The following is a 25,745-nucleotide window of genomic DNA, read 5'->3' on the forward strand; positions in this document are numbered from 1 at the left end:
GGCTTCGTGTAACTTGTCAGAGCAAAAGCCATCGGTCCCAAATTAAAATAATAAGTATCGTCTCTCAAATTTCTAAACACAGTAGGTACATCTCCTCAATAGCCACTAATGAACTATCCCCATAAGCATCCATGTACCAGCACATACACATACATAGATGAATGCAACACATGAATGATACTCACATAAGTTTCAGCTTCAGTACATCGCTCAAAATACAAAGGAAATGCAACTACTAAACAAGACAGGGTAGGCACTTGGCAGAGTGGGTAAACCGAGAGATGGCGATTTGCCTCGGTCAACCTAAGAGCTCGCACTACTCTGCTAGTGTTAAAGGTATCTTCTTAGAGTGTTTGAGCCTGACCTGCCTTTCATACTGTCTTGATATTTCATTTTGATTCGTTAAAAACTATATCAGAGCATCAACTCATGTTTGTTTGTAATCGGAAAACTACCGTGAACTCTTGATCAATTACTCTGTTATCACCGTGTTTTGATTCTGCATCGAAAAAATCACGATGAGAAAAGGGAAATGTCATTTCTCAATCGAGGCCTTTTTATGTTTGCATTTACTCGAGCCTTTTCTTTTGATAAGACATTGCCAACATTAAAGCCATCCTGATGATAACCATCATTTATAAAGTTGGATTTGTTACAATTTTTGAATGTTTTTGGAAGCATTTTTTTACATTTTAACAGTTATACCAGAGTCGTACAAGATTTTGAAATCGAACAGAAGCACAGTTTTGCAGGGATATCGCAAGTCAGCTGTGTTTCGGGTCTTAGACAGGCAAAAAGTTCTCAAACCAATGATCACAATCTAGGCAGGAATACCCACTATTAGCACTACTACAAAGATGAAGTATTATATATTTTGATTTACAAGAACACGACTTCTGGTTTGATGGGCACCTGGAACGACATGGAAGCTGACGACTTCACCACGAAGAGTGGAGATGTCGTTGACATCGGGGCCTCGAATGAAGACGTCTATCAAACATTTGGCAAAACATGTAGGTACTTCTAGTCTTGGTTTAATATTTAATGCACTCAAATGCATCAGACAAACATGCTCCTGGCACAACGGATTTTGGCATCTCAAATAACTTTGCCACCCATGGTTCCACTGATATATATACATGATTCAAAGAATATTTGTTGTTGACTTTTTTTCAGGGAACGTGCTGCAAAGTGAGTCTTTGTTCAAGCATCACGACGCCGCTGACATGAACTTCATCCCCATCTACGATGCTTCCCAGATACCTGCAGGGTCGGGTATCACCAACGCCGACCTTGACAGCGTTTGCGGGAGCAACGTTCAATGTCGGTTCGACTATGCCGTAACAGGCAATGCAGAAGTGGCGAATGCTTCCAGGCTGGCGGCCGGATGGTTTACTGAGATTAAAAGCTTCCAGCTATCCAGTACGTATTATTAATATCACTCTGACCTGACACGGGTTATTAACATGAACATGTGTGGAATAGTGAGTACAGGGGTTCTGTGGGTTGGGGTAGCACAGTGGTTTAAGGTCCTGCTTTGGTTCTCTACATAGGTACAATGGTATCCCCTGTCGTGATGTAGCTGGAATATTGCTGAAACCAGCGTAGAACCTACTCACTCACTATACATGTGTGGAATAGTGAGTACAGGGGTCCTGCTTTGGTTCTCTACATAGGTACAATGGTGTCCCCTGTCGTGATGTAGCTGGAATGTTGCCGAAACCAGCGTAGAACCTACTCACTCACTTTATTTCATCATTCTAATACGCATCGTAACAGGCCTGCCGTGGTTCCATGATATGCCAGGAACCCGTTTCACAAAGCAAGCATATCACTACGACTATTGCAAGTCAATGTTAACTATCTGGGCCCGTTCCACAAAGCGGTCTAAACGCTAAGACGACCGTAACTCCCGAACTTTGACACATGCGTTCTACAATCAGAGCGCTAAGACGGCGGTGTAGGACGGACCCAGGAAGCTACACTACAGGAATTACGACAGTCGTAGCACTTGATTTTGTTTGTTGCTTAACTCCGCATTCAGCAACATTCCAGCTACATGACGTCGGTCTGTAAATTCTCGAGTCTGGACCAGATAATCCAGTGATTGATATCATGAGCTTCGAACCACGCAATTATGATACAATGACATGCATCAACCAAGTTAGCGAACCTGACCACCCGATCCCGTTGGTCGCCAGGTCAGATGGGTTGAATTGTCACAGAAACACATTTCACCGAAAATAGATCTCTTCCAAACTAATAATGATAAATTGTGTCAATATCAAGGCGAACGGGAGTTTACGAGCTGATGGTCTGTGTGCACCTCTCGTCCGAATCATAATCCCGTGACTTCATATGGCACTCACACATTGTTGGTTTCGTTTCAGCACAATCCTGTGGTCTACTTGACGTACCGTTTGCTACAAAATCCAGCCGTAACTACACATTTGGAAGTACCGTTTCAATCACCGGCTGCCGTAACAAGGGCACAGTGAAAGGGGAGACAACCTACCAGTGTTCCAAGGGCACCAACAACGAGCTCAGTTGGATGCCAGACGTGTCGGCAGAGTGTCTTGTAATAGAGGACAAGAAGCCGGAATACAACGGTACCTATTAATGGTCAACAATTTCAGAGCCGCCTTTCAATCATGCAATGCTTGTCGAAGCTCTTTTGAATCTTATTACCAAATATTACTAAATAACTTAACTGGGGCACAGATGATTCAGTGGTTTTAGCTTAAAGATACCGATAGTGGGTTTGGTACAGGTAGGTTTCACCAATGCGTTTACAAACTGCGTTACGTTTGTCTTTCTTCCCACATTACACTGACCATCTTCCCGAGGCAAGAGAGTTAACTGACTATAAAAGTCCAGTTTCCACCCTTGCCGAACTATGCTGGAATTCCTGGGCTCGATCGTAGCGCCACCAGTGGCTATTATGAGTTATGTCCTTTCCAAGCCTCTCCTATGGACCAATCAGATTCCACCTGTCGTATCACTTGCATTTGCTTCAAATAAAATGGCGGCGCCCAGTCCAGACGATCAAAACGATAATCAAGATCTATATTGTGATAAAACGGGTTTTACGTCGCAAAATACATCAAATCACGTGAGCACCTTCATTAAAAACATGAAAAAAATTGGAAAATATCTCTTGACAACGAGTTGGCGGTGCACATGCTTTGCAAATCCTGCATTCGACCGAAATCTGCACGACAGTTTACGAACTAGATTTCGATTCCGTTGCGCAGCCAAAACTCCATAATACCAGCCTAGTTCGGCAAGGGTGGAAACTGGACTTTCTTATAAAGTCAGTTAACACCTTTGCCGCGGGAAGATGTACGCTGACAGACATATATACTATAACAAATGGCGTCAAAGCCCAACCCACTCCCTCACCTTTGTGTGTTTTAAATCTTCTGCCCCAGTCAATGATTGTATGAGTATGGTTTAACGCCGCTTTTAGTAATATTCTTGCAAAATCACAGCGGGGGACACCAGAAATGGGCTTCACACATTGTACCAATGTGGGGAATCAAACCCGGGTCTTCGGCGTGACGAGCGAGCGCTTTATCCACTAGGCTAAACCACCGCCCCCAATGCTTGTAGTAAGAGGAGACCAAATGGATCCGGTGGTCAGGCTCGATGACTTGGTTGATTCCGTGTCATCGTACCAAACGGCGTGAAGCATTGCTCATAATATCGATCACTAGATTGTCTTATCTAGATTATTTACAGACCGTCGTCATATTGCTGGAATATTGCTGAGTGCGACGTTAAACAACAAACAAACAACCAACATAAAATCTTCTGGCCGTCGCGGAAGGGTCATAAAGTCTTTAAATGTCAAAATAAAAGTTTAATGCTTTAACCACTAGACTACCCCACACACCCCACACACCCCCACACCCCTATACAGCTTGACTGAAGACGGATACGTCTACGTTGTCTAGATGCATCCTAATCTGCTCGTGAAATACAACTGAATGTAAATCTTGATGCATCTTAACAAGCATGTGAAATACAACTGCATGTAAATATTGACGCATCTTAACAAGAATGTGAAATACAAATGCATGTAAATATTGACGCATCTTATCAAGCATGTGAAATACAACTGAATGTAAATATTCACGCATCTTAACAAGCATGTAAAATACAACTGAATGTAAATATTGATGCATCTTAACAAGCATGTGAAATACAACTGAATGTAAATATTGACGCATCTTAACAAGCATGTGAAATACAACTGAATGTAAATATTGATGCATCTTAACAAGCATGTGAAATACAACTGAATGTAAATATTGACGCATCTTATCAAGCATGTGAAATACAACTGAATGTAAATATTGACGCATCTTAACAAGCATGTGAAATACAACTGGATGTAAATATTGACGCATCTTAACAAGCATGTGAAATACAACTGAATGTAAATATTGACGCATCTTAACAAGCATGTGAAATACAACTGAATGTAAATATTGACGCATCTTAACAAGCATGTGAAATACAATTGAATCTAAATCTAAAAATACGAATTTCTTCTAGGTCCAGACAATGTCGGGGCGACTGTTGGCATCATCGTTGGCGGTTCTCTTGCCGCCATCATCATCATCGTAGTAGTGGTTGTACGCAAACGTCGGAAATATATACGACAGGGTCTTTTGAAACAACATAAACTAAAACTGTGAAGTAAGTTGAAAGCGGTATCTTAATTTAAAGGGGGTGGGGAGTAAGAAGACGAGTCTGGCTTGATGTATATATTAGATCGTCAGTACGCACCCGTTAAGTATTTCCGGTCACTTATAACAATACTTCTAGTTGTACTTTAACATACTATTCAAACTTGATCATGAATACGCTCAGTGACGGATCAAGTTTGTTATTTCATTTAAACGAACGATTCGGGTTTATTTCTCATTATTTCATTCATGGGCTTCTTGTTAATCACCAGAAGACCTGAAGTTTACGATTATTTACGTTATTCTGTCTTGTTTACAGAACCGTGTCCTGGTTTGAAGGTAGACAGGCGGCACGACAAACTTCATGGAACCAAGTATGCGCGGAGTAAAAATACATCTGTGTTGATTGTTTACAGGAATACTGTCTCCACACAATATTCAAATCACCCGAGATGGGGCATGAATTGACCCCGAATTGCTGTGTTTTCACAGAACATTGAAATGTTGTTGTTTTTTACTGTCATTTATGAGAACACCAGAAAACTAAGACTTTTGGGTCGACTGCCTCTGCTCAATTACATCCTATGTGATTACAAAAATGCATAAACATGTACATTGCACTACAATGGGGTAATATTAGGAACAGTATCGGAACGTTAAGTCACTATACGAAACCCAGTCCCTCTTTTAATAACAGATTAAAAAATAGTGTAATGAAGACACAATTTGATTTTCCGTTTTAACACACAACTACATTCGTACATGTACTTAAACAGAACCTCTTCTCGACTCTTTGTCCTTAATCTGGTGGGAATTCGTATAAAGAAGATTGCGTAAATAATAAATAATTACTAAAAACTAAAGCAGGACCTCTATTTGGGCACGTACTGGTCGTTGTAAGTTATCTGTCTTACAGAAAAAACTTTTAGCTATTTGTATCGCTGTAATGTTTTGTAAACACCGTTCGTGTGCCTTGTAATGGCTGTGACACCATTTAACTACTTTTTTAATTATTCTAGATTTGAGATATAATTCTTAAACACTTATACCAGAACGAATATATAAAGAATTTGTCGCATGCAAAGCCTGTGATATCATTTCAGCCTTACAGTAAGGACATGTGGAATGTTTTCATGTAGCTCTTTTAACCTTCATCATAATGTGTATGCGAATGATATTATGATTGCTTCATCATAAATTGCACACCCTCATTGTTAATCAGATATTAAAAAATGTTTTATATATATTTGTTTTATTGTTGGGAAAATACATACTCAAAACGATTGGTTCGGTGTTATGTCCGATTTGTCAACCTATATGCGAAAAGGCGCCCAAACAGATCGGGTGGCCAGGTTCGGTGAACTGTTTAGCGGCGTGGGACATCAATCTGGCAAAGATTCGACTATTTACGGGTCGTCATGACATGGATGGAGTATTCTGACTGTGGCGTTAGACAACCTTCCCGCACTCAGTGTTAACTTAAAGATTTAAAACAACACGTTCAAAAACGGTGAACGTGACGGCATGACTACAGACGTATAGTGAACGTATGAATGAGTTAGTTTAACGCCGCTTTAAACTTTATTTCAGTAATACCACGGTGTCAGCTTCATGTGGGAAGAAAGTCCAAAGCGATGCATGGCTTAGACGTTTACCACTTTGCTGGACCGTTAAGATCCGGATTAGAATTGGTCTTCAACAACCCACGCTTGTAACAGGCGACTAACTTTTAGGCACGCTAAGTTGGTTGATGCACGCCATTGTATACCAATTGCGTAGATCGATGCTCATGATGTCAATCATTGGGTTGTCCTACCGAGAGTCGATTATGTACAGACCGCCGTCATATAGCTGGAATATTGCTGCAAGTGCTGCGTTAAACAACAAATAAACCACATTGGTGAATTCGACGAGCATGGGTAATATGCTGACAAACCTAGAAACACATTTTAGGACGAATCTACGATCATTGGTTTTCTGGCACACCAAAGGGTGGCAACTCTGTACAGCGAATTGCGACTAGGACACCATGACCCCCTTGCTATAGGTGTGTGGTCCCATATAACATGTGAACACCTGGTGTCATACTCTTTCACGGTGATTTATAAACATGAAATTCATGATATAGTCAGAATCGTACCTTTTTATGATAATGGAACCATGGTTTTGTCAATTATGTAAGCTACATCTGGCAACGAGTATAATCTCCGTCAATCGCCGCGACAAAGTCAGTGTTTTTATGCAGCTATAGAACAGTGCAAAACATAGAACTCATTATGTGGCATAAACAATCAAGGCATTAGTACAGCTCTCAAAAAATTTTATGGTAGACGTGTCGTGTTCGATTCAATGGCATGTTTTATATTCCATCTTCCGTATTTTTCAGGTGAACACTTAACTTGATTGTGCATGTGTTTGTGACGGATGCAACCGCTGGGACATGATACGCTCACCTTTTAGCGAACACCTGGTGCCATCACTATTTGACAGTGGTTCATGAACACATGCTCATGCTATAGTAAAATCGACTATGCTTTTAGGAGAGATTTCTTGTGGCAATGGAAAGGGTTTTTGTATGTCAAATGCAACAAGATGACTTCAAATGTGCCTTGTGAAGATCCGGGTTAGAATTGGTCTTCTGCCTCCCATACTTGTCGTGAGAGGGGACTAACGGGATCGCGTGGTCAGGCGCTCTCTTGGTGGCTGCATATTATCGTATCACAATTGCGTAGATCGATGCTAGATTGTCTGGTCAAGATTTGACAAGGTAGCTGTACAATTGTAGCGTTTAAAAACAAACAAACTTCTAAAGTATGCTTTGACACTGTTCATTCGTAGCGAGACATAGTTTGAATGTGACTTTTTGCTTGGAGATGTTGTCGCTGAATATATTGAAAGGTTTATTAGACACTGCCGAGGAACTGACGTATTTTCAGCTTCATTTCAAGTCCAAATAATCATGTGTTCATTTCCACCACAGGGAGATCTATAATGGGCACTGTGTCCGTTCATCAGTGCCCTTGTCTGGTGCCTTCTTCAATTCGGTTTCGAGATGACATTTATCTGGAACAAAAAATATCCTTTAGTATGATTTTAATAAATATTTAGATCGCATTTCAGGTTCATATCTTAATATTGTTTTTTCACATAACTCGTCTCCACGCGGCGATTCGGGGACAGACTTGATTGAACGAGTATCAGGTGGGTACAAGGTGTGACTGGCTGGCCATGTGTCATAATCATCTCACGGTCGGCTGTTGCACCGTCAGTCAACCATTGGTTTGACTTGATTGCATACAGGAGTAAAACACCATTAGCTCACTTACTGATAAGACTGGAGTCTTTTTACTGTTGAATTATGGTAATCACCTATTAACATCATATAACAATGTTTGAATAATTCACAATCGAGCATTTTCGTGCTGAGAAAATTTCATACAACTCTTGCTCAAAGGTTTCTCTTGACATGTGGATGGACAAATTTGACGCGCAGGTGGCCATAATTATGCCCGATGATTTTCCGTGGTTTTTGTTTCGGGTGAACACTTGACTTGCCTTTTTGCATGTGTTCGTTATGGGTGGCACCTTTGGACAGGATACGCCCACCTTTTCGTGAATACCTGGTACCATCACTAACTGATCCATAACCACGTGGTCATGACATAATAGGAGACGTACAATGGAATCTGCTTTCAGAAGATATTTCTTGTGATTATGGAAAGGGATTTCGCGTTTTTATGTATGGAACGAAGGACGTGGCTGACCCTAGCACAGCTAGACAGTCATGTCATGATCCTGCATGTCCAGGGCTGTAGATGACGGGTTCACTTCGTACATAGAACCCAGCAGAGAGCAACTAATATGATGGTATGTATAAGTCCATACAACGTAGGTTTTAGAAAGTAATATTTTTAGACATTTCTTACGAATTTGGAATGGGGTTAGTTCCTTTTATTTGCATCGATATTTTGCTCCAAAATAGAACCAGGATATGTCTAAGTTCCGGTATATGACAGTTATAGAGGATATTCCGTGTGTCTCAAGTGACGGGGGGAAAGGAGCTATTGTCACGAGTGGCGTAGCCACGAGAGAAAATATCTCATTTCCCGTGTCACGAGATGTGAGGAACATGATATTTCTCAAAACACACGGAATATCCTATTTGTTTTATGCTTTTTGTGTAGTTGTCTACCGGAAATTAATTTGTCTCATTACAAATGTAAAACCTTGAAACATAAACCAGTAATTGCAACTTATAAAGTAGTTCTGAGTATGCAACATCGTATGAGAATATAAACAAAATTAACAAAACATACATAAGGTCACTAAAATTCTTTATCATACATTTGGATATGATGATATACAAAAACAACTCCTACAAAACCTACGAGACCCCTGTTGGAAGCGAAGGAATACACGCTGGTGAAGTAACAAAAATGGCGCTTTGCGAAACAAAATGTCTCGATTGAAGATTTAAATGGTAAATTTACAGTTTATAACGAATTATTTGCAAGAGAATAACAAACGACAAGAAACGATACCAACTCCATAAATGACCACCTATCATTATTTTGCCTTGCCGAAGTGGAACTAACGTAAAAAGAAAGTCAACAGTTTGTGTAAGGACCAGACAATTACAATAAAAGGAGACAATTTGCGGGTAGGTAACTTTTGTATGACAATAGTTCCGTCAAAGTGTTACGTTCACTGAAATGAAATATCAAGTGTCATGTGCACTGCAATGAACCTACAACTTTTCTCAAATTGTGAAAAATCACGCCGAAGTATATAATAAGGAACATTATTCGTTTTCCACCAGACATTTTGGTCAATACGTTCCTCAGGAGACATACGAGTGCGAAATACTGTTTTATATAATGTTTTTTTAGGTTTAGAATCTTGGAGAATATGTGTAATAGTGATATAAGAATGTGATAAATCTATTTTTTGTTTATCCTTTAAACTTGACAAAAATCATGGCTGTCATGCTCTTCGGCTGACCTAACCAAGTGAGACGAAACGTATGAAGACGACGAGAAATTGTGTGTTGGGTCCTGGGTGTATTAATGACGCTGTTTTAAAATTTGAAAGAGTAATTTGTTTGTTTTTCACGGAAATCACAAATGTGCAAACGGGGCTCCTTATGAGCCTTCATTTTCCTGCCAATGACCAAAAACATTAAACGAGAAAATGTTTCATTGAAAACAATCTGACTTTACCTTTATCTCTGAAGAAAACCCACGTGAGGATGACGTCAACAATTTCCACCAATGTTAACACACTGCCACCTAGGCACAAACCAAGAGTTCCGCCGATGTCGCCTTGAATGAGAATAGTGTTATGTACATTACACAGGAGATTTCAGAATACTTTGTTTTGCCTTGAATACTGCAGCATGATGAATATTAAACACTTATTATTTAAGAAAAGAACTAATAGATAATGATGTTATTGTCTTAACGTGCAACGCCGTGAATACCAAAACTACAAATAGGATTGTATGGTACACTTTTGCCGCAGGAAAACATCATGGAAGTTATTATTTGTTTGATAAGTGTGCAAGTATTGACCTGAAACATTGCTGAAAACAGGATTAGGTGTTAATACAATATATAGGGGCAAAAGAAAGTATTCCGCATTTGTGTTTTTATGAAATTGAAAATTGAAAGAACTGTTGTTAATTTGATTGTGTCTATTTAACCATCACTCATTCCTGCAACAGTTTGTAAAAGGTAACCTGTGACTGAGTATTCTTGTGTAAGAATAAATTGGTTCCATGAAGACTGGGGTAAGAAACGAATTTGGAATCCCATGGTGCCTACCATGTTTGAAATGTTGAAAATTTGCACCAGAATATATTTTTATTGATTTTCAAAGATAAGATTCTGAGATACCCACAAATTGTTGTTTATTATGCGAAATGTATTTTATTTTTAATTTATAAAAAATTAGATCAATTTTAGTACTCTTTGAGTGCTGACTGAGCGCCAGTACAGTCACATATAAGATATTTCTTTTGCCCCTCAGTTTACATTCCTTGTACCTAATTTTATCATTGCGCGAAGTTACCATCGTTTTGTAATCACTATGTTATTCTATAATTCACCGATCAGAGACATCCATGGGTAGCCCTCCGCCTGCCTGACTTCAGTGTACGTCATGTCGACCAGACCGATGTCAACTTTCATCAGGTTAGGCCCGGGGTTCCTAAATGCAGAAATACTGACTGGGTAGTTTGGTTAAACGCCGTTTGAACTGTATTTCTGTTATCACAACATTTTGGATACGTTGTGGGAATGATCCGTTATAACATGAGTGAGTGAGTGAGTGAGTTGGGTTTAACGCCGCTTTTAACAGTATTCCAGTAATATCACGGCTCGGCAGCTTAAGGTGGGAGGAAAGACCGAAGTGATGCAGGTCTCAGACGTTTACCACTTTGGTGAAAGCCACGGGCACGGATATGGTGCTGACAAACCTAGAAACATAATCGGGGCGAACTGGGATTCGAACCCGAAATCATAGGTTTCTGGCGTGCCTAAGGGACGCAACTCTGCACAGCGAATCGCGGCCCCTAAGACGACTGGACCCCCCGTGCCCCCGTCATAACATGACGTTGAGTAACGTTGTGACTCTATATAAATTACAAGAAACTATTGTAAGATCTGTTGCTTTTTCTTGTTGTTTTTTTAAACAAAAATCCAGTCCTGGGTAAGAAATTATATGTTTTCAAACCTAAAGCATACCCTTTAAATGTACAAAGAAACTAATTAGGGTATTAGAAACAGAGGTCAATATCAGCCCATCAGCCTCATGGCCTCTAGTAGAGTGAGGCCGCTCAAAGTGATGTGAATATATGACACGCACGTCAATCATGAATAAAAGTATATAGTAATGTCATGTTGTAGGAATGTTGCAAGAACGTTTTTGGTAACGTTAGATCAGTAGCATTACGGAAACCTGTGACGTTATTTGTTTGGTGAGATATCACGGGGTGTCAGCTTAATGTGTGAGGAGGGTCCAAAGTGATGCTGGCCTAAAACGTTCAAGGACGCGTGTATGGTGGTGACAAACCATGAATCACAATCAAAGATTTGAGCTCATGATCATAAAATCCTGACACGCCTAGAGTAAGTATGTACTCGTATCTGTACAACGCCTCAGATGATTGGTCCACAAGTACCACCTTATGAAGAAGTACATGTTTGGTAAGACTTTCCCCGACACACACGAAGCTTCTCTTCTCACGAACGTTTTCTTGCTATACCATCTACCATCGTGAATACTGAGGAACCGTCTTATCTATCAAATTTTTATATTCTAGTGAAGGAGGAGGCATTTTATCGTAAACGAAAAACTGTCCGAGGAAAGGTTTGAAGAAAATAATTACCCTTCTGACTATTGTTGTAGAAATGAACGGCGACTGTCATTGGACAACACCTTACCTGATCATGTCCTCAATCCCAGCTTTGTTTATCTCTGATTTCGCCCAATACTCTTCGATGACATCTTCGAAAGCCTTGCATTGGGATACTATCTTATCATGCGTGGCCAAAAGAGCTGAAACATTGGCACGCAATGTGGCAAAGTCGTCAGTGATCCGGTCAAGATCTACGCTCCTATTGACCATCACGTTGGCCATTATATCCGGGGCCGATGAAGACGTATTCCTCTTTTCAGTTTCGGACGAGATTCCTTCCAAAAGCGTAGACATAGCTTCCTCAAAATGTCCAAAATGTTCTTCAATGTCATGGAAGAAGCTTTCAGTGATGGAACATGTCTTCAAAGCATTCTTTATATAATTAACCTGCTCAGCCGCGATGTAAGCTGTCAGGCATCCATTTAAGTTCGATGAATTTTTACAAGATTTGGAACCAATCTGAATATTTGTTCGTAATGTTAGATCAAACCGGAAGTCATCGTATGTTCGGTACAGATCGGATGATGTGTTCAGGGCATCCTGAAAGATGGGGAAGTCTACGGTGATGCCATTGCTAATGTAATATATATTTTCAAGCAGATCTGCAAGAGCTGAGACATTGTCTGTAACATTGGGGTCGATTTCATTTAGGAACGCCCAGGATTGCACGTAGAGAGGGTTCTCATCTGGGTTATCCGGCCAGCTACTGACATCACGTTGGTCTTCAAGACGCGATGTTATGATGAATCTCTTGGACATCTCTACTTCAGATAGGATAAGATTGTAACGGGTCACGTTGCACTGGGTGGTGCAGTTTGAGAACTGAGTAGCATAATCCATCTTGTCTGAAGACAATATAATCCATGGTTGATATTTTTCTAAAAACGTTTTGATATTCCCCTTTTAAAGACCAATAACTTAAAAAGCAAGAAAAAACGAAACTATAGGCCAAAAGAAAATGACGGTATAGATGGGAGTTTTTCTTTCATTTTTAGACATGATGACAATCAAGTATCCTTTTTGTGACTGAATTGAAAGGTTAAACAACACTATGCCAGTGGGTTAGCTGGATTTCACGCCCCTTTGAAAAAATATTTATTATATATGACGACATGTCAACTAAATGTGGGAGAAAAGCCAGACGAAAACAAAAGTGTATGAGAACACTGAATTACAATGCAAGAATATCGACATTTGGTAACGTTTTGCCTAATATGTACTAGAGTAGTATCTGAATGCTAAGTTTGTTTTCTTAATTTTTTCTACTCAAGGCAGACAATTAAAACTATGGGTGTCTTACCTAATCGATTCTTCACACATCCGATCAGCTCTGAAAATGTGCAGTAGGTTGTATTTGATGTACCTAAAACAATTCGCACATTGGTAAAAACGTGTGGGGCAATATCGCCCCTGTTATTTGCACAACTTATATCTGAACGAGTCAGCTTAATGTTAAACAAAAGTAGGATGGGAGGGAGACTCAATTTAACGCCTTCTTGGTTTTGATCCCATGTTCTAATTCTGACAGCCATGGGACGATGTTCAGCGCTGTTCTACCAGTGCTTACCAATTTTGTGAATACCTGGTGTCAGTGATCCATTCGTATTATTTTCACCACTATTTTGCTTTTTACGCTCTTTAGAACATGTTTCGGCAGATAATAGAGACACTGACTAATCTCTGGCGTTGACGTTTAATGTTAGAACCTTGAATATACAACTCACTTGGCATGAAGAAGTGTAGACATCCACAGGTCTCCTGGACGTATCGAAAGAGATTGTTAATCATGCAGTTGGTGGTTGTGTACAGGGTACCAAGAGGGAGTTCTTTGAGATCAGTGTCCGCACAGTTTCCGTGAGGAGCAGAAAGGCGCGATTCCTGTAATGATAATAATAACTTAAAATATTTATCGAGCGAGTGACTTTCCCGCTGTTTCAACAATGTACAATACTAACAGTGAGTGTCGCTTACCCGTGTTTCTTCTAAACCTATAGAGGTCCATGTACCAGATGTAACCGAAACTCCGCGACTAGTTGTCAGTGTCGGGAGCTCTGCCTGGTCATGGATGTAGATTAATGCGCCTATCGTACCACGTGGTCCTCGAATGTAGTCCCAAGGTTCGAGTGACAAGACGAGTCTCAGGCCACCATCACTTCCTGTACAGATATACACAGTCACGTGTAAATGAAAATAATAAAACAGTTTATTACGCATTATTTAAGTATGTTTTGGTGATATTATTTACAAAACGGTTAAAAAATGATTTTACTTTGACACATCATGGGCATTCATAATGAGGTACATTATCAGCTTTGCCCATAGCAAAAATCGCTATATGGCTGAAATAGTGCCGATGCGAAGTTAAATATTAACTCACTCACTCACTCACCCCTATCGCGAAAAATCAATCTCAGATCTTAGCGCTCGCTACGGCCACACATTGATCGGAGGAATCCAATGACAGGTCAAAACAGATCGACCTATTATCCGACCAAATTGATCGCGAAAATGGAAGTGTTTTCTAATGACGCAACCTCGAAAAGGTAAACACGAGGAACTGCGAACGACAATTGCGGGCTGTATGACTGATTCCGTCAAAATCATTAAGTATCTCTCGAACATTTGAAAGGGAAAAGATTTTCCATATCCCGTGGGAAGTATTGCCAATCAATCTCGGCCATCTGTTTGACATTCCACAATTTCTTTGTTCAGTTTTCAAATTTTGACCTGAGAACTTTTTCAAAATAGTTACTTTTTTAAAAACCTAGTCTAAAATGGAACTAGTCCTGTAAATATTAAAAAAGGTACTTTCTGACTGGCTGGTGCCGACTTTCTGTTAGTCATTGCAGGGACTGAAGAAAAGGTGATGATACAAAAATCAGCGTTTGTTTGTCGATTTATTTGTTGTTTAACGCCACACTCAGCAATATTCCAGCTGAATGACGGCGGTCTGTAAATAGTCGAGCATAGACCAGACAATCCAGTGATTGACATCATGAGCATCGATCTACGCAATTGGGATACGACGACGTGCATCAACCAAATCAGCAAGTGTGACTACCTGATCCCGTTATGACAAGCACAGTCGCCTTTTATGGCAAGCATGGATTGCCGAAGACCTATTCTACTCCGGGTCGACGTCATGATGAAAACTATATATTTTTTAAAATTGGAATTTCATTCATAGCATACGAACTATTCGATAGTATGAAAATAATCTTCACGATTTAAGTCAAATCAACGCAAAACGTAAAACGAATCCCATACGAACATTTGTGTGGACCGATGCTCATGATATCAATAACTGGATTGTCTGGCTCAGACTCGATTATTTATAGCTGGGATATTGCTCAGTATGGCGTTAAAACACAAACAAACAAACACCAAACGAATCTAGGATAGTGTGACTGACCTGACCTATCCGTGTGGAGAGACGCGTTCTGGTTGAAGATGTAACACAACCCAGCGTCCGTGAGGGTAGGGGTGAAGTCATCCGGGCCACAGCGCTCATTCCTCCACTCGCACCTGTTGATACCGTCATACATATGCAATGCCAAATATACCGAAAATGTCATTGTTAAATATACTACAATAATAAACAACCTCAAATATACACGCTGAATATATTTGTTAAAATTGTACGTTATCACCTGAAAGATACATTCACATTACACCATTTCAAACATACATCATCTCAAATATACTAACTATACTATCCTCAATTATACAACTACACATTACTATCTTCAATATTATATTTTACCCATACAACATCTCGATCATACCAATGTTTATCCAAAATATACCATTATAAAAACACAAAATAAACCACTTTCAAGTATACCAAAACTCATTATGCTCTGAAATATATCCTATGTTTACATAAACAATTCTGAAATATACATAAAGCAAACGTCACTTTATTGCAAATAAAAACGGGGAAACTACGTTTGAAAAATGCTGATAAATCCTAACAAAATATAGAATATATACGGCAAAACAAGTATGCATACTAAATACCCGTTGTTTCAAGTTAGTAACAAATGCACGACATTCAAAACGTGAATATATTATATATTTTTCTCAACATGTCATGATTTGTTTAAAAACAATGAAAATATTATAAACTTGAATTTTGACCATCTCATTCAACCAGTTATATTTTATTACTTTATTTGTTAATGTGTTATTCCTTGCATATGCAAATGAAATGAATAATGGGTGTGCTTACTGTGAGATAATGGGGATTTATCTCTAAGGTCTAACATTTCATCTACCTTCCACATTTAATGATTATGAATTAATTCATCCAAAGCATTCTGTAGTCCATGCGGTTCCTTGAAAACTTAACTTGGTTTTGATGGTGATTTCTTCTCACCTATGTATGAACACTTCCGCCTGGTGTGACGCTTCCGTGTAGAGGTCACGTGGTGAGATCCTGTCCAGGTATGGTCCCAAGACTTCCAGAAACCTCTCTGTCCTAATGGCTGTCTGTCCAACACTGGTGTCGGGGGAAGGGTTGATCAGCCTGTAGTATTCTGTAATAGCTTCGTATACAGTCGGAGAAGCATGACCCCCTTCCTCCATGGCGAACAAACTGCGTGTTCTGAAGAAGACACATATTTCATGGCACTTGGGACTTTGAGATATTTCTACATTCAGTTACTGAAAATACTGTATGCGCGGGTCCGAATTAGAACTGTGTCAATGGATTGACATCAAGTACCTGGAAATTTAAAAGCTAGGAATATTAAACAAAAATGTTTTGTTATATCTTGAGTTTCCCTTGGACATTAGAATAGAAGTAGTTTGAAATATTAAGTCTTAGGGATGACACTCAGTTATTTTATAACATTATCCCATGGTCACCTTTCTATTTAGATTGGAACACACTCCGAAATTTTTGCACTGCACAGCCATGTATACCATTAGTTTACTGCAACGAGCCTGTCAGTTACGTGTATTTGAATACTGGTATCATTGTTTGATTGATCCTCTCTCGTGTCATTCCTGCAATATCGCTATAAACGGGAACAAAATCCACCTACCTCAGTGGGTTGATGTTGCACAAGGTCACGGCCGGAAATGCCATGCTGCCAGGGGAGACAATCCTCCTGCTGACTATTGTCGGATACATCAAATACATGTGGATGTTGTCGTAGAGTTGCAGTGCCAGCCAGACCGTCACAGACAGTAGCGACAACAACCAGATGGTCCTAAATTGGATCAGGTACACGAATTAATCACATATGAGTTTATACTAATGTAATAGTAAATTCCAAAAACGTTAAAGAAAACTCGATTTTGTCAAATGACTGAATTAATCAATATACACATGCACAAAAACTAAGCGCCACCATATTCATAGTCTCTTGATTTCACGTGTGGGAATCAGAAATACGAAATACGATGATGTGTGACTGAATTAGGCTTCCATAGTTTCATGAGCCCAAATTTGTCCAGATGCCACAAGGAAAGCATGCTTTAGGTGTTGCTGCAGTTCTCCTACCCTAGCTATGAATAGTGAAATTCAAGTTTCAGACACGCGGTTGCATTTTGCTCCTGTATGAGATTCCCCTTCCAATAGAGGTTGAAAATCAGCCATGGTGAGGAGAAAGTTAACGAACGCTGAAAGATGGCAAGTGATAGGCATGAAAAATACTGGCATGTCAAGCAGGGCCATTGAAAGACAAATGGGTCGTCATCACAGTGTTATCTCTCGTTTGATTGTCAAACATGGTCAAACCAATGATGTCAATGACAGGCATGGGTCTGGTAGGCCAAGAAAGACTTCCAACAGAGAGGATAGACGTCTTTTCAGGATAGTCAGTTTGCCACTTCAACAGATTTAAGACTGCAGTGGATTACCCATCAGAGACTCTCGACGGTGACTGTAAGGCGTCGCCTCAGAACGGTTGGTTATAACGCCAGAAGACCAGTAAAACGTCCTCAACTGAATGAGAGGCACATGCGGAATCGTCTGATATGGTGTCGTGCCCGTAGTCGATGGAACTTGGCCAACTGGAGAAGGGTCCATTGGTCTGACGAGTGTCGAATGTCGTTTTACACCAAGGGACATCCAGAAGACCTTAGCATGGGGGGGCGGGGGGGGGGGGGGGTCTGTCATGGGGCTGTGTTTCCTTCGGCTGCAAACTTCCGCTGGTGACAATTCGTGGAAACCTAAATGGCCAACAATACAAAGATGCCGTTCATCGTCCAGTGGCAGTCCCTCATTTTGGCAAACATCCTCTTTAGACAAGACCTGTTTACATGGACGACAATGCTAGACCACACAGATCTCGAGCAGGTTTGGATTATTTGCGTCAAGAAGCTATTGCCACTCTTCCTTGGCCGGCCCGGATCTTTATCCGATTGAGTATCTCTGGGACATTCTTGGCCGGAAAATCAGACATCGTGATCCCCCAGTTCAAAATCTTGCTGGACTTGAAGCCGCGCTTCATGAAGAATGGATCCGTTTGCGTGAGAGAAGCATTCAAAGGTTGAAGCTGTGGTCAATGTCCGTGGATCATACACACGTTACTGACGTTTCTGTCTTGCAATAGACTCTGCACTCCCTGAGGTCTGTTGATATCATGACAGTTACATGACAAAAAAAGGTTTTTCAATGTTTTCTAATCCTTCAATATCTGGTCTTCGGTAAAATTCCGTTCTGCTCATATTCTTTTGGAACACAAGATAAACTTGCTTTGGGACAACTTTTGCATCACATGAGGTTGACATATACGGCTTATAACAAACCTAATCTCGTTATAATAGTCATCATTAAGTGCCAAAAGTAACATCTAACAAATATGGTGGGTGGCGCTTAACTTTTGTGCATGTGTATATGTCATGTCACGATTGCGTTGTCTTTATGAAGACACATCTAATCACTGGGCACTGATGTCCCAATGGACCTAGACGTTGCAATACCAACAGCTGTGCAATAAGCTGATAATTGTGGTGTCGAATCACAGATTCGCCCTGACTTTGATGCTTGGTTTGTAGTGAGTGAGTGAGAATGGTTTTACGCCGCTTTAAGCAATATACCAGCAATATCACGGCGGGGGACACCAGAAATGGGTCCATGCCGATGCTCATAGGTTTGAACAAGGTTATAAAGGTCTACGATCTCGAACATCGAACTGACAAGAAGCGATAAACTAGTCCTTTCTTATTTGGACAAAGTTCAGATGTTTGTTGCTCAGATATTTCCTGTGAGTATAAAGAGGGTTTTGTCGCGTGTATTTTCATAATACAGCTGTCGTTTGAGAAATCCGACTGTGGAGTAATCAAGAAGTTCTTCACGCAATTACCTTCTTATTATTCCACTGTCTCTTTCAAATATCTGTTTCACTCCAGATATGCCGACAATTTCGGCTATATTCCCGGTTAGCTGCATCTTGGAACTGGAAAATGTTCAATAAATATTATGTAATTTTATAGAAAATGTTAATTTTATACATTATGTTAATTTTATACAAAAATGTTAATAAATATGGTATATATTTGTGGTATATATGTTACACCAAATCAAACATGATTAAAAGAAATATAAGGTGATTGAACTAGAGTCCTAAATGAAATACAAATTAACATATATATCAGGAAGTACTTAACCTGTCATGATTGCAAGTCTAGACGACATAGTCTAGACATTGTAGTTATAAGAAGAATCCATAAGTTACTTTTGAAGCGTTGAAATGCGTTGTTTTGTTTGCATTGAATACTATTCTTTTGTTATTCACTAAACCACAAACAAAGAAGAGTCAGGTTGGTTTATCAAACGTTGCGTAAATAAACACGTGCGCACATAATGGAAAAGCGTGGCAGTTGACATCAAGCACAACAATGTATTCAATGAGCAATGGATCGACTCCAAGTTATTAGACGTTAAAAGCGCCCTCTCCAAAATGCACTTTAAGTATACTAGGAACAATGTTTAAGCAAACCCTGCTATTTCAGCTATAAGAAAGAAATGACCATCTATGTTGCTCGAGACACAGTCACTGAACGCGTATGGCAAATTCGTTTACAATTTGCACATTGCACATGCAAAACATGCCGTCGGTAGTAACACATCCTGGTTACTGGCATGTGTCAACCAAATACACGTCCCAACCACATGGTTCATTGGTCAAATAATGCAAAATTGTGCGCAGTTGCCAGACACTTTGGTAGATCTAAAATCATGAGAAGATGTCGGCAAGAGAGTGGGGTTAAGATTAGGGTGGTAGAGGAAGGCCTGGAAAGACAATCCCCATGCAGAATCGATATGCACGCACCATTGCGTTGAGGAACACATTCATATCTGCACCAGAATTGAGGGACAATTTTCGGGCTGCCACGGGAATCAGACTTTCGACACTGCGGGTCTGATATCAAGGCGCCCTTCGAGAGGCATGTGTCTGACTGTGGCACACAGGCACCTAAGACAACATTGGGCACAGCATTTTCGAGGTCGGCATTGGAGATACATGTTTTCTGACGAATCAAATTTACGTTTACGTTTTGCAGATGGTAGACAACGATTTTGGAGACAGCGTGGTGAAAGGTACGATGGTGGCAGCATCATGTTCTCAGCAGGTGGTTCTTCTTATCATGCAAGGGAACATGGCCGGGCAACGTTATGTGGACCAAATGGTACGCCCAGGGGTAATCCCGTTTGCCCAGCGCATAGGCCAGACCATTGAGTTCCAGGATGGCAACGCACGTCCTCGCAGAGCTCGTGTTGCAATCGACTGTCAGAGGCAGCATGGTGTCGTAACATTGTCGTGGCCAGACATGTCTGAACACCTTTGAGACGCTCTGTGACGAAAGGTTCGCAACCGACCTCAATGTTCCCAGAATTTGCCACAGCGGTGTGCACGAAGAACTGCCACGGGAAACAATCCGGCGTTTGATATTCATTGTGGCCTGCATCGATAGCCATGGCCCCTGGACCAGATACCGAAATTACTATGAAGATTGAATTCCACGGCGTTATTTCTTTACATATTTCTCTTGTTCCAAGTATATTTTACATATTAGAAATAATGACAGATAGATATATTTATACATAAATCCTTTAGTTCTAGCTATAAACAATTGAACTGTTTTCTCGTGTGGGTTTTGTTCGGGTGAACCCTTGACTTGCCTTTGCATGCGTTTTGTGATTGGTGCCACCGGTGGGGCAGGATATGCTCACTTTTTCGGGAATACCTTGTATCTTCACTTCTAATGATTCACAAACACACGCTTATGGTGCATTGGTTAATGAATGATCATAATTATATTTTGAACAAATGTAAAGTCTGCATTGCTATAGAGAATCATGATCCTTATCAATAAGGATTGTGTCTGTTACAATTGTGCATGGTTCACTGCAACCTTAAGAACAGTTCTATAGGTGATATAACGTCAACAGAGCATGAAGAAGACATGTAATCCTAACACACAGATACACCTGGACATATTAGGCACCACGTCTTATATATTCCTCTTTAAAATAGCCATTTCAAAAATCGCATCCTGTATGTATTTTCTGAGTGAACATATTCACTTTTGTTTATGCAGTGACATACACATACTGATATACAGAAATCGAAATCGATCATGTGATCAACTGACAATATGTTGTCCAACTGATTTTCAGTGACCCAATCAGATACTTTTCATCGCTACTTTGCCATTTACGCCCAATGACGTTTAATATTTACACAATTTGTAAATGTTCACTGGAAAAACTTAATTGTCTACCCTTTGAATTGCTTCAACATATGATATGACTCCGCCCTTGTGGCCATCTGGAGAAACATACAGTGGTCTTATATATTCAATCAAATGAGATAAATGTCAAATGCAGTTATTTTCAAAACATACGCCGTTCGAGACATACGAAAATAAGGAATGAGTGGCGCTTACCATTTTCCAGGTGTATACATCAGAATATTAACATGACTTACGTGCATTCAAGGTGTACCTTCAGCCCCAGACACTGTCAAACGCCCCCAATCACGTCTTATATACGTGTTCATCCATCGATATACCCAGCAATGTGCAGGTGTCCAATGAAATATAATATAAAAACACCTGATAGAATTATATTTCATCACAGGCAAATGTCCCCAAACAGTCGCACGTGTTCTTCTGTACTTATCACTTATATCTAATTCCATCATTGAACGGTTGATTCTGGCTGCTGTGTCTGCTCTTTAATCATCTTATTACCATTGGTGACAACTACTAATTGTCATCATTCATCGTAAGTTGGGCTTCTTTCAAAGAGGATCAAATTGCCAATCATGGTGGATTCTTAGTTAATTGATAGCAGTCATACATTTACATGACCAATCAATGGTATGGATTTTTCTATGAACAGTTTATCTTGGGGATTCAATAAAATGATTTTACCTCTTCTTGCAAACATATTGCAACGCGTTCTTTGCTTTGTTTTATCTGATTCCATCACTATCAACATGAAACAGACCTATAAACAGCGCGATTGTCGATCACATCAAACGTTGTCATCCCCAATAATCAGGTACTTGGCACAAGTTGTAAAGTCAATAAACATGCAGATGTTTCCCAAAACATACTGATATTTTTTCTTTCTTCTTTCAAGGCTTTCAAAACGTTTTAAGGAAGACATTTCCAACTTGGACGCATCGGTGATCAAAATTATGTACGATGTAGATCCCTATTAGACATGTGCTGTTCCTTACCCTTTTTCTCCTGGTTAATCATTTGACTTGCCTTTACATTCATAGAAACATGATTTGGTCGGAATCGCACAGTGAACTAATGTGATTTATTATGATTATGGAAAGGATTTGCCGTTTTTCCACATTTTCGCAAGAATCATGAGTGAGTGAGTATGGTTTTACGCCGCTTTGTGCAATATTCCAGCAATATCACGGCGGGGGACACCACAAATGGGCTTCACACATTGTACCCATGTCGGGAATCGAACCCGGGTCTTCTGCGTGACGAGCGAACGCTTTAACCACGAGGCTACCCGACCGCCCCGCAAGAATCATGAGGTCACATTACATTATCTCTTTCAATTTAAGAAGGATATTTTACATTACTGACTGATATGTAATATACTCAGTCTGCAAATATAAAAATAAATGCAAAAGTAATAAATCGTAAATATCTGACATGTACAGAGTGTTGTCCATATCAATACAAAATTAATACCAAAAATGAATTGGTCATTTCTGCCTGGATTGATCCATGAGATTGATTTGATGAAAAAAATGAGGAACTGCAGAAGATGGAAACATCGCAAAAACACAACCATACGAGAGCCTGGCGCCGAAACACACCAATATGACATGCACGTGCAACATCATTTGTTAGGCTATAAAATCGTTGGGTTTTCATTTGCATGCAATCACAATCCTACAACAGGAGAACAGTGAAAACATGTTAAGCACCATTACAAGACGGTGCAACCTTTATCGGACACACGGGACAACACGTGATCTTCCCATATCTGGTCGACAACGTATCACGATTAGAGCACATGAGAGATTCATACGGCTACGTCACTTACCTGAAAGAATCACCACGGCAACCTCTACAACTACGGCAATGCCAGAATGGCGTCGGATATCAGCATAGGCAATGAGAAACTAGAGGACCAGTTCGAGGAGTTATTTTGACGGACTGCGACTGCGACGTCAATGGTGTCAAGGTCAAAGAGTATGGCCACATTGGGATGCACTGGATCATCGACTGCAACAACCTCCGACAATTGGTACAAGCACTGCAGGCAGTGCGGGTGAACATTCGCCAGGCCACAGTTTAGGATTTGATTGCTTCCATGAGATGACGCTGGCAGTCTGTTTTTGGACTCTGATGGTGGTAATACAAGATATTGAGAACAGATGACCTTCATCTTGAATATCGGTTGTTTCATGTGTGCCGTACGGAACCTAGGCAAATGTGAATGATATGTGCCAATATTGGACAATCGATTACCAGGTGTTGATTTTTTCATATTTTATATAATATACATCTAAAGTCACTTTTAGTTTATATAACATAGATCAAGGAATTTCGCATCCAAATCGTTTTGGAAATCTCAGTAAAGAGTTGACGACAAATATCTCACGCAAGAACGTTTATTTCTGTAAAACGATACACCAAAAACATCCGAAAATTTGCACGTTCTTCATGCAGTAGCGCCACACACATGCGTAGGGTATCATTCTTATTTTGAAGCTTTCGAGGAAGGTCGATTAATCTCTGTGGACCATTATCTCTGATAATCTTTCTGATTCTGCTTATCATACAGATGTGATTTACTTGATTGCATTCATTGTTGTTTATGAACTAGTCTACGTGCTGTTGGCATGCTGGAAACTTGCCGTGACGAATATATTCTATGTTTCATAGTCTGTATTTAGATTTAGCCAATATCGCCAATAGTTTCGTACACAACGTCAAAACTGGGGTTATCGTTGCTGGTCACGTGCCATGTTTTCTGATGAGTCCCGATTCACGTTCCACTACCGTGATGGACGTGGTCTTGTCTGGCGATGTCGAAATGAACGTCAAGCCAACGTCAACCTGAGACATCATGACACATTTGTCGGTGGATCGGTTATGGTGTGGGTGGCATCACTATGACTGAGCGAACCCCACTCTATATTGTGCAAGCAAGGGTCATAGGACAGTACTATCAGGACAATATACTGACACCCTTTGTTATCCTGTTTGCGATGTGTATGAGAAGACGTTTGTATTTCAGGACGGTGACGCCCGTGTTCACCGTGCACGAGTCGTTAATCCTCGCCTCCAGCAGCACAACATCCATGGACAGCAAAGAGTCCGGCCAGACTTTTCTTTCACTGAACACTTCTGGGACATGATATGGAGATGTGTGCGTCAAAACGCCATAGGCCGCCGACGACGTAGGCTGAACTGCAAGAGGAGTGGGACAGACTACCTCAAATCGCCATTGTGAGATTCGACAAAATTAGTCAATGTTTGACATATTGTGGCGCTAAATAACTAACCACCGATTCAAAACGTCAACTAGAAATTTCCCCTCTTACGCCTATCGTCCTCAAGATCGTTGGTGGCAATAACAACTACTGTCATACTTATCTACCGGTTTTAATATGTTCCCAATTCGTTCATTCTTATCATACAAGTGAACTATTACTTGGAAATAATATCCCATAATTGAGTAACCTATTTTGTCTTATTGATTCTAAGATCCGGGAGAAAATAGGTCTTCAGCAACCCATGCTTGTTGTAAAAGGCGACTATGCTTTTTGTAAGAGGCGACAAACGGGTTCGTATGGTCAGGCTCACTGACTCGGTTGATGCATATCATCGATACTAATTGCGTGGATCGATGCTCATGATGTCAATCACTTGATTGTCTGGTCAAGACTCGATTATTTACAGACCGCCGTCATAATGCCGAAAGTGTGCTGAGTGCGGCGTTAAACAACAAACAATCAGACAAACAAATGTTGATTGCAACTGGCAAATGGTTACATCGTCAGTATTGTGTATCCGGAAATATAAACGTCGATGGTTCCGTCGACATACAACTGAATAAAGCCGTGGTCTGTTTGAATGACATTCATGTTGACCGCCCTCTAAAAGGGTTTTACAGGGAAAACAGGTCATAC

General features: G+C 40.3%; 2 protein-coding genes across 2 annotated transcripts in view; one reads left to right on the forward strand and one right to left on the reverse strand.

The window, feature by feature from the left end:
- The window catches only part of LOC139450113 (uncharacterized), a 34,105-nt gene extending 28,156 nt beyond the window's left edge, over positions 1–5,949 (forward strand). Inside the window, exons 29-33 of the mRNA XM_071231765.1 lie at positions 887–1,013; positions 1,177–1,422; positions 2,391–2,609; positions 4,561–4,704; positions 5,014–5,949. Of these exons, the coding sequence (XP_071087866.1) occupies positions 887–1,013; positions 1,177–1,422; positions 2,391–2,609; positions 4,561–4,703 (735 nt within the window). The 3' untranslated portion in view covers position 4,704; positions 5,014–5,949. The remainder of the gene's footprint in view (positions 1–886; positions 1,014–1,176; positions 1,423–2,390; positions 2,610–4,560; positions 4,705–5,013) is intronic.
- A 1,731-nt stretch (positions 5,950–7,680) lies between these two features.
- On the reverse strand, positions 7,681–10,882 carry LOC139450103 (acid-sensing ion channel 3-like). Its single transcript, XM_071231750.1, has 3 exons — positions 10,801–10,882; positions 9,914–10,015; positions 7,681–7,757 (listed from the first exon to the last, which is right to left on the reverse strand). The coding sequence occupies exons 1-3, from the start codon at positions 10,880–10,882 to the stop codon at positions 7,681–7,683; spliced, it is 261 nt and encodes an 86-aa protein (XP_071087851.1).
- Positions 10,883–25,745: the final 14,863 nt, after the last annotated feature.

This window comes from Haliotis cracherodii, unplaced genomic scaffold (genome assembly GCF_022045235.1).
Source record: "Haliotis cracherodii isolate W230 unplaced genomic scaffold, xgHalCrac1.p SCAF_8, whole genome shotgun sequence".
In the NCBI taxonomy this organism is placed as follows: Eukaryota; Metazoa; Mollusca; class Gastropoda; order Lepetellida; family Haliotidae; genus Haliotis; species Haliotis cracherodii.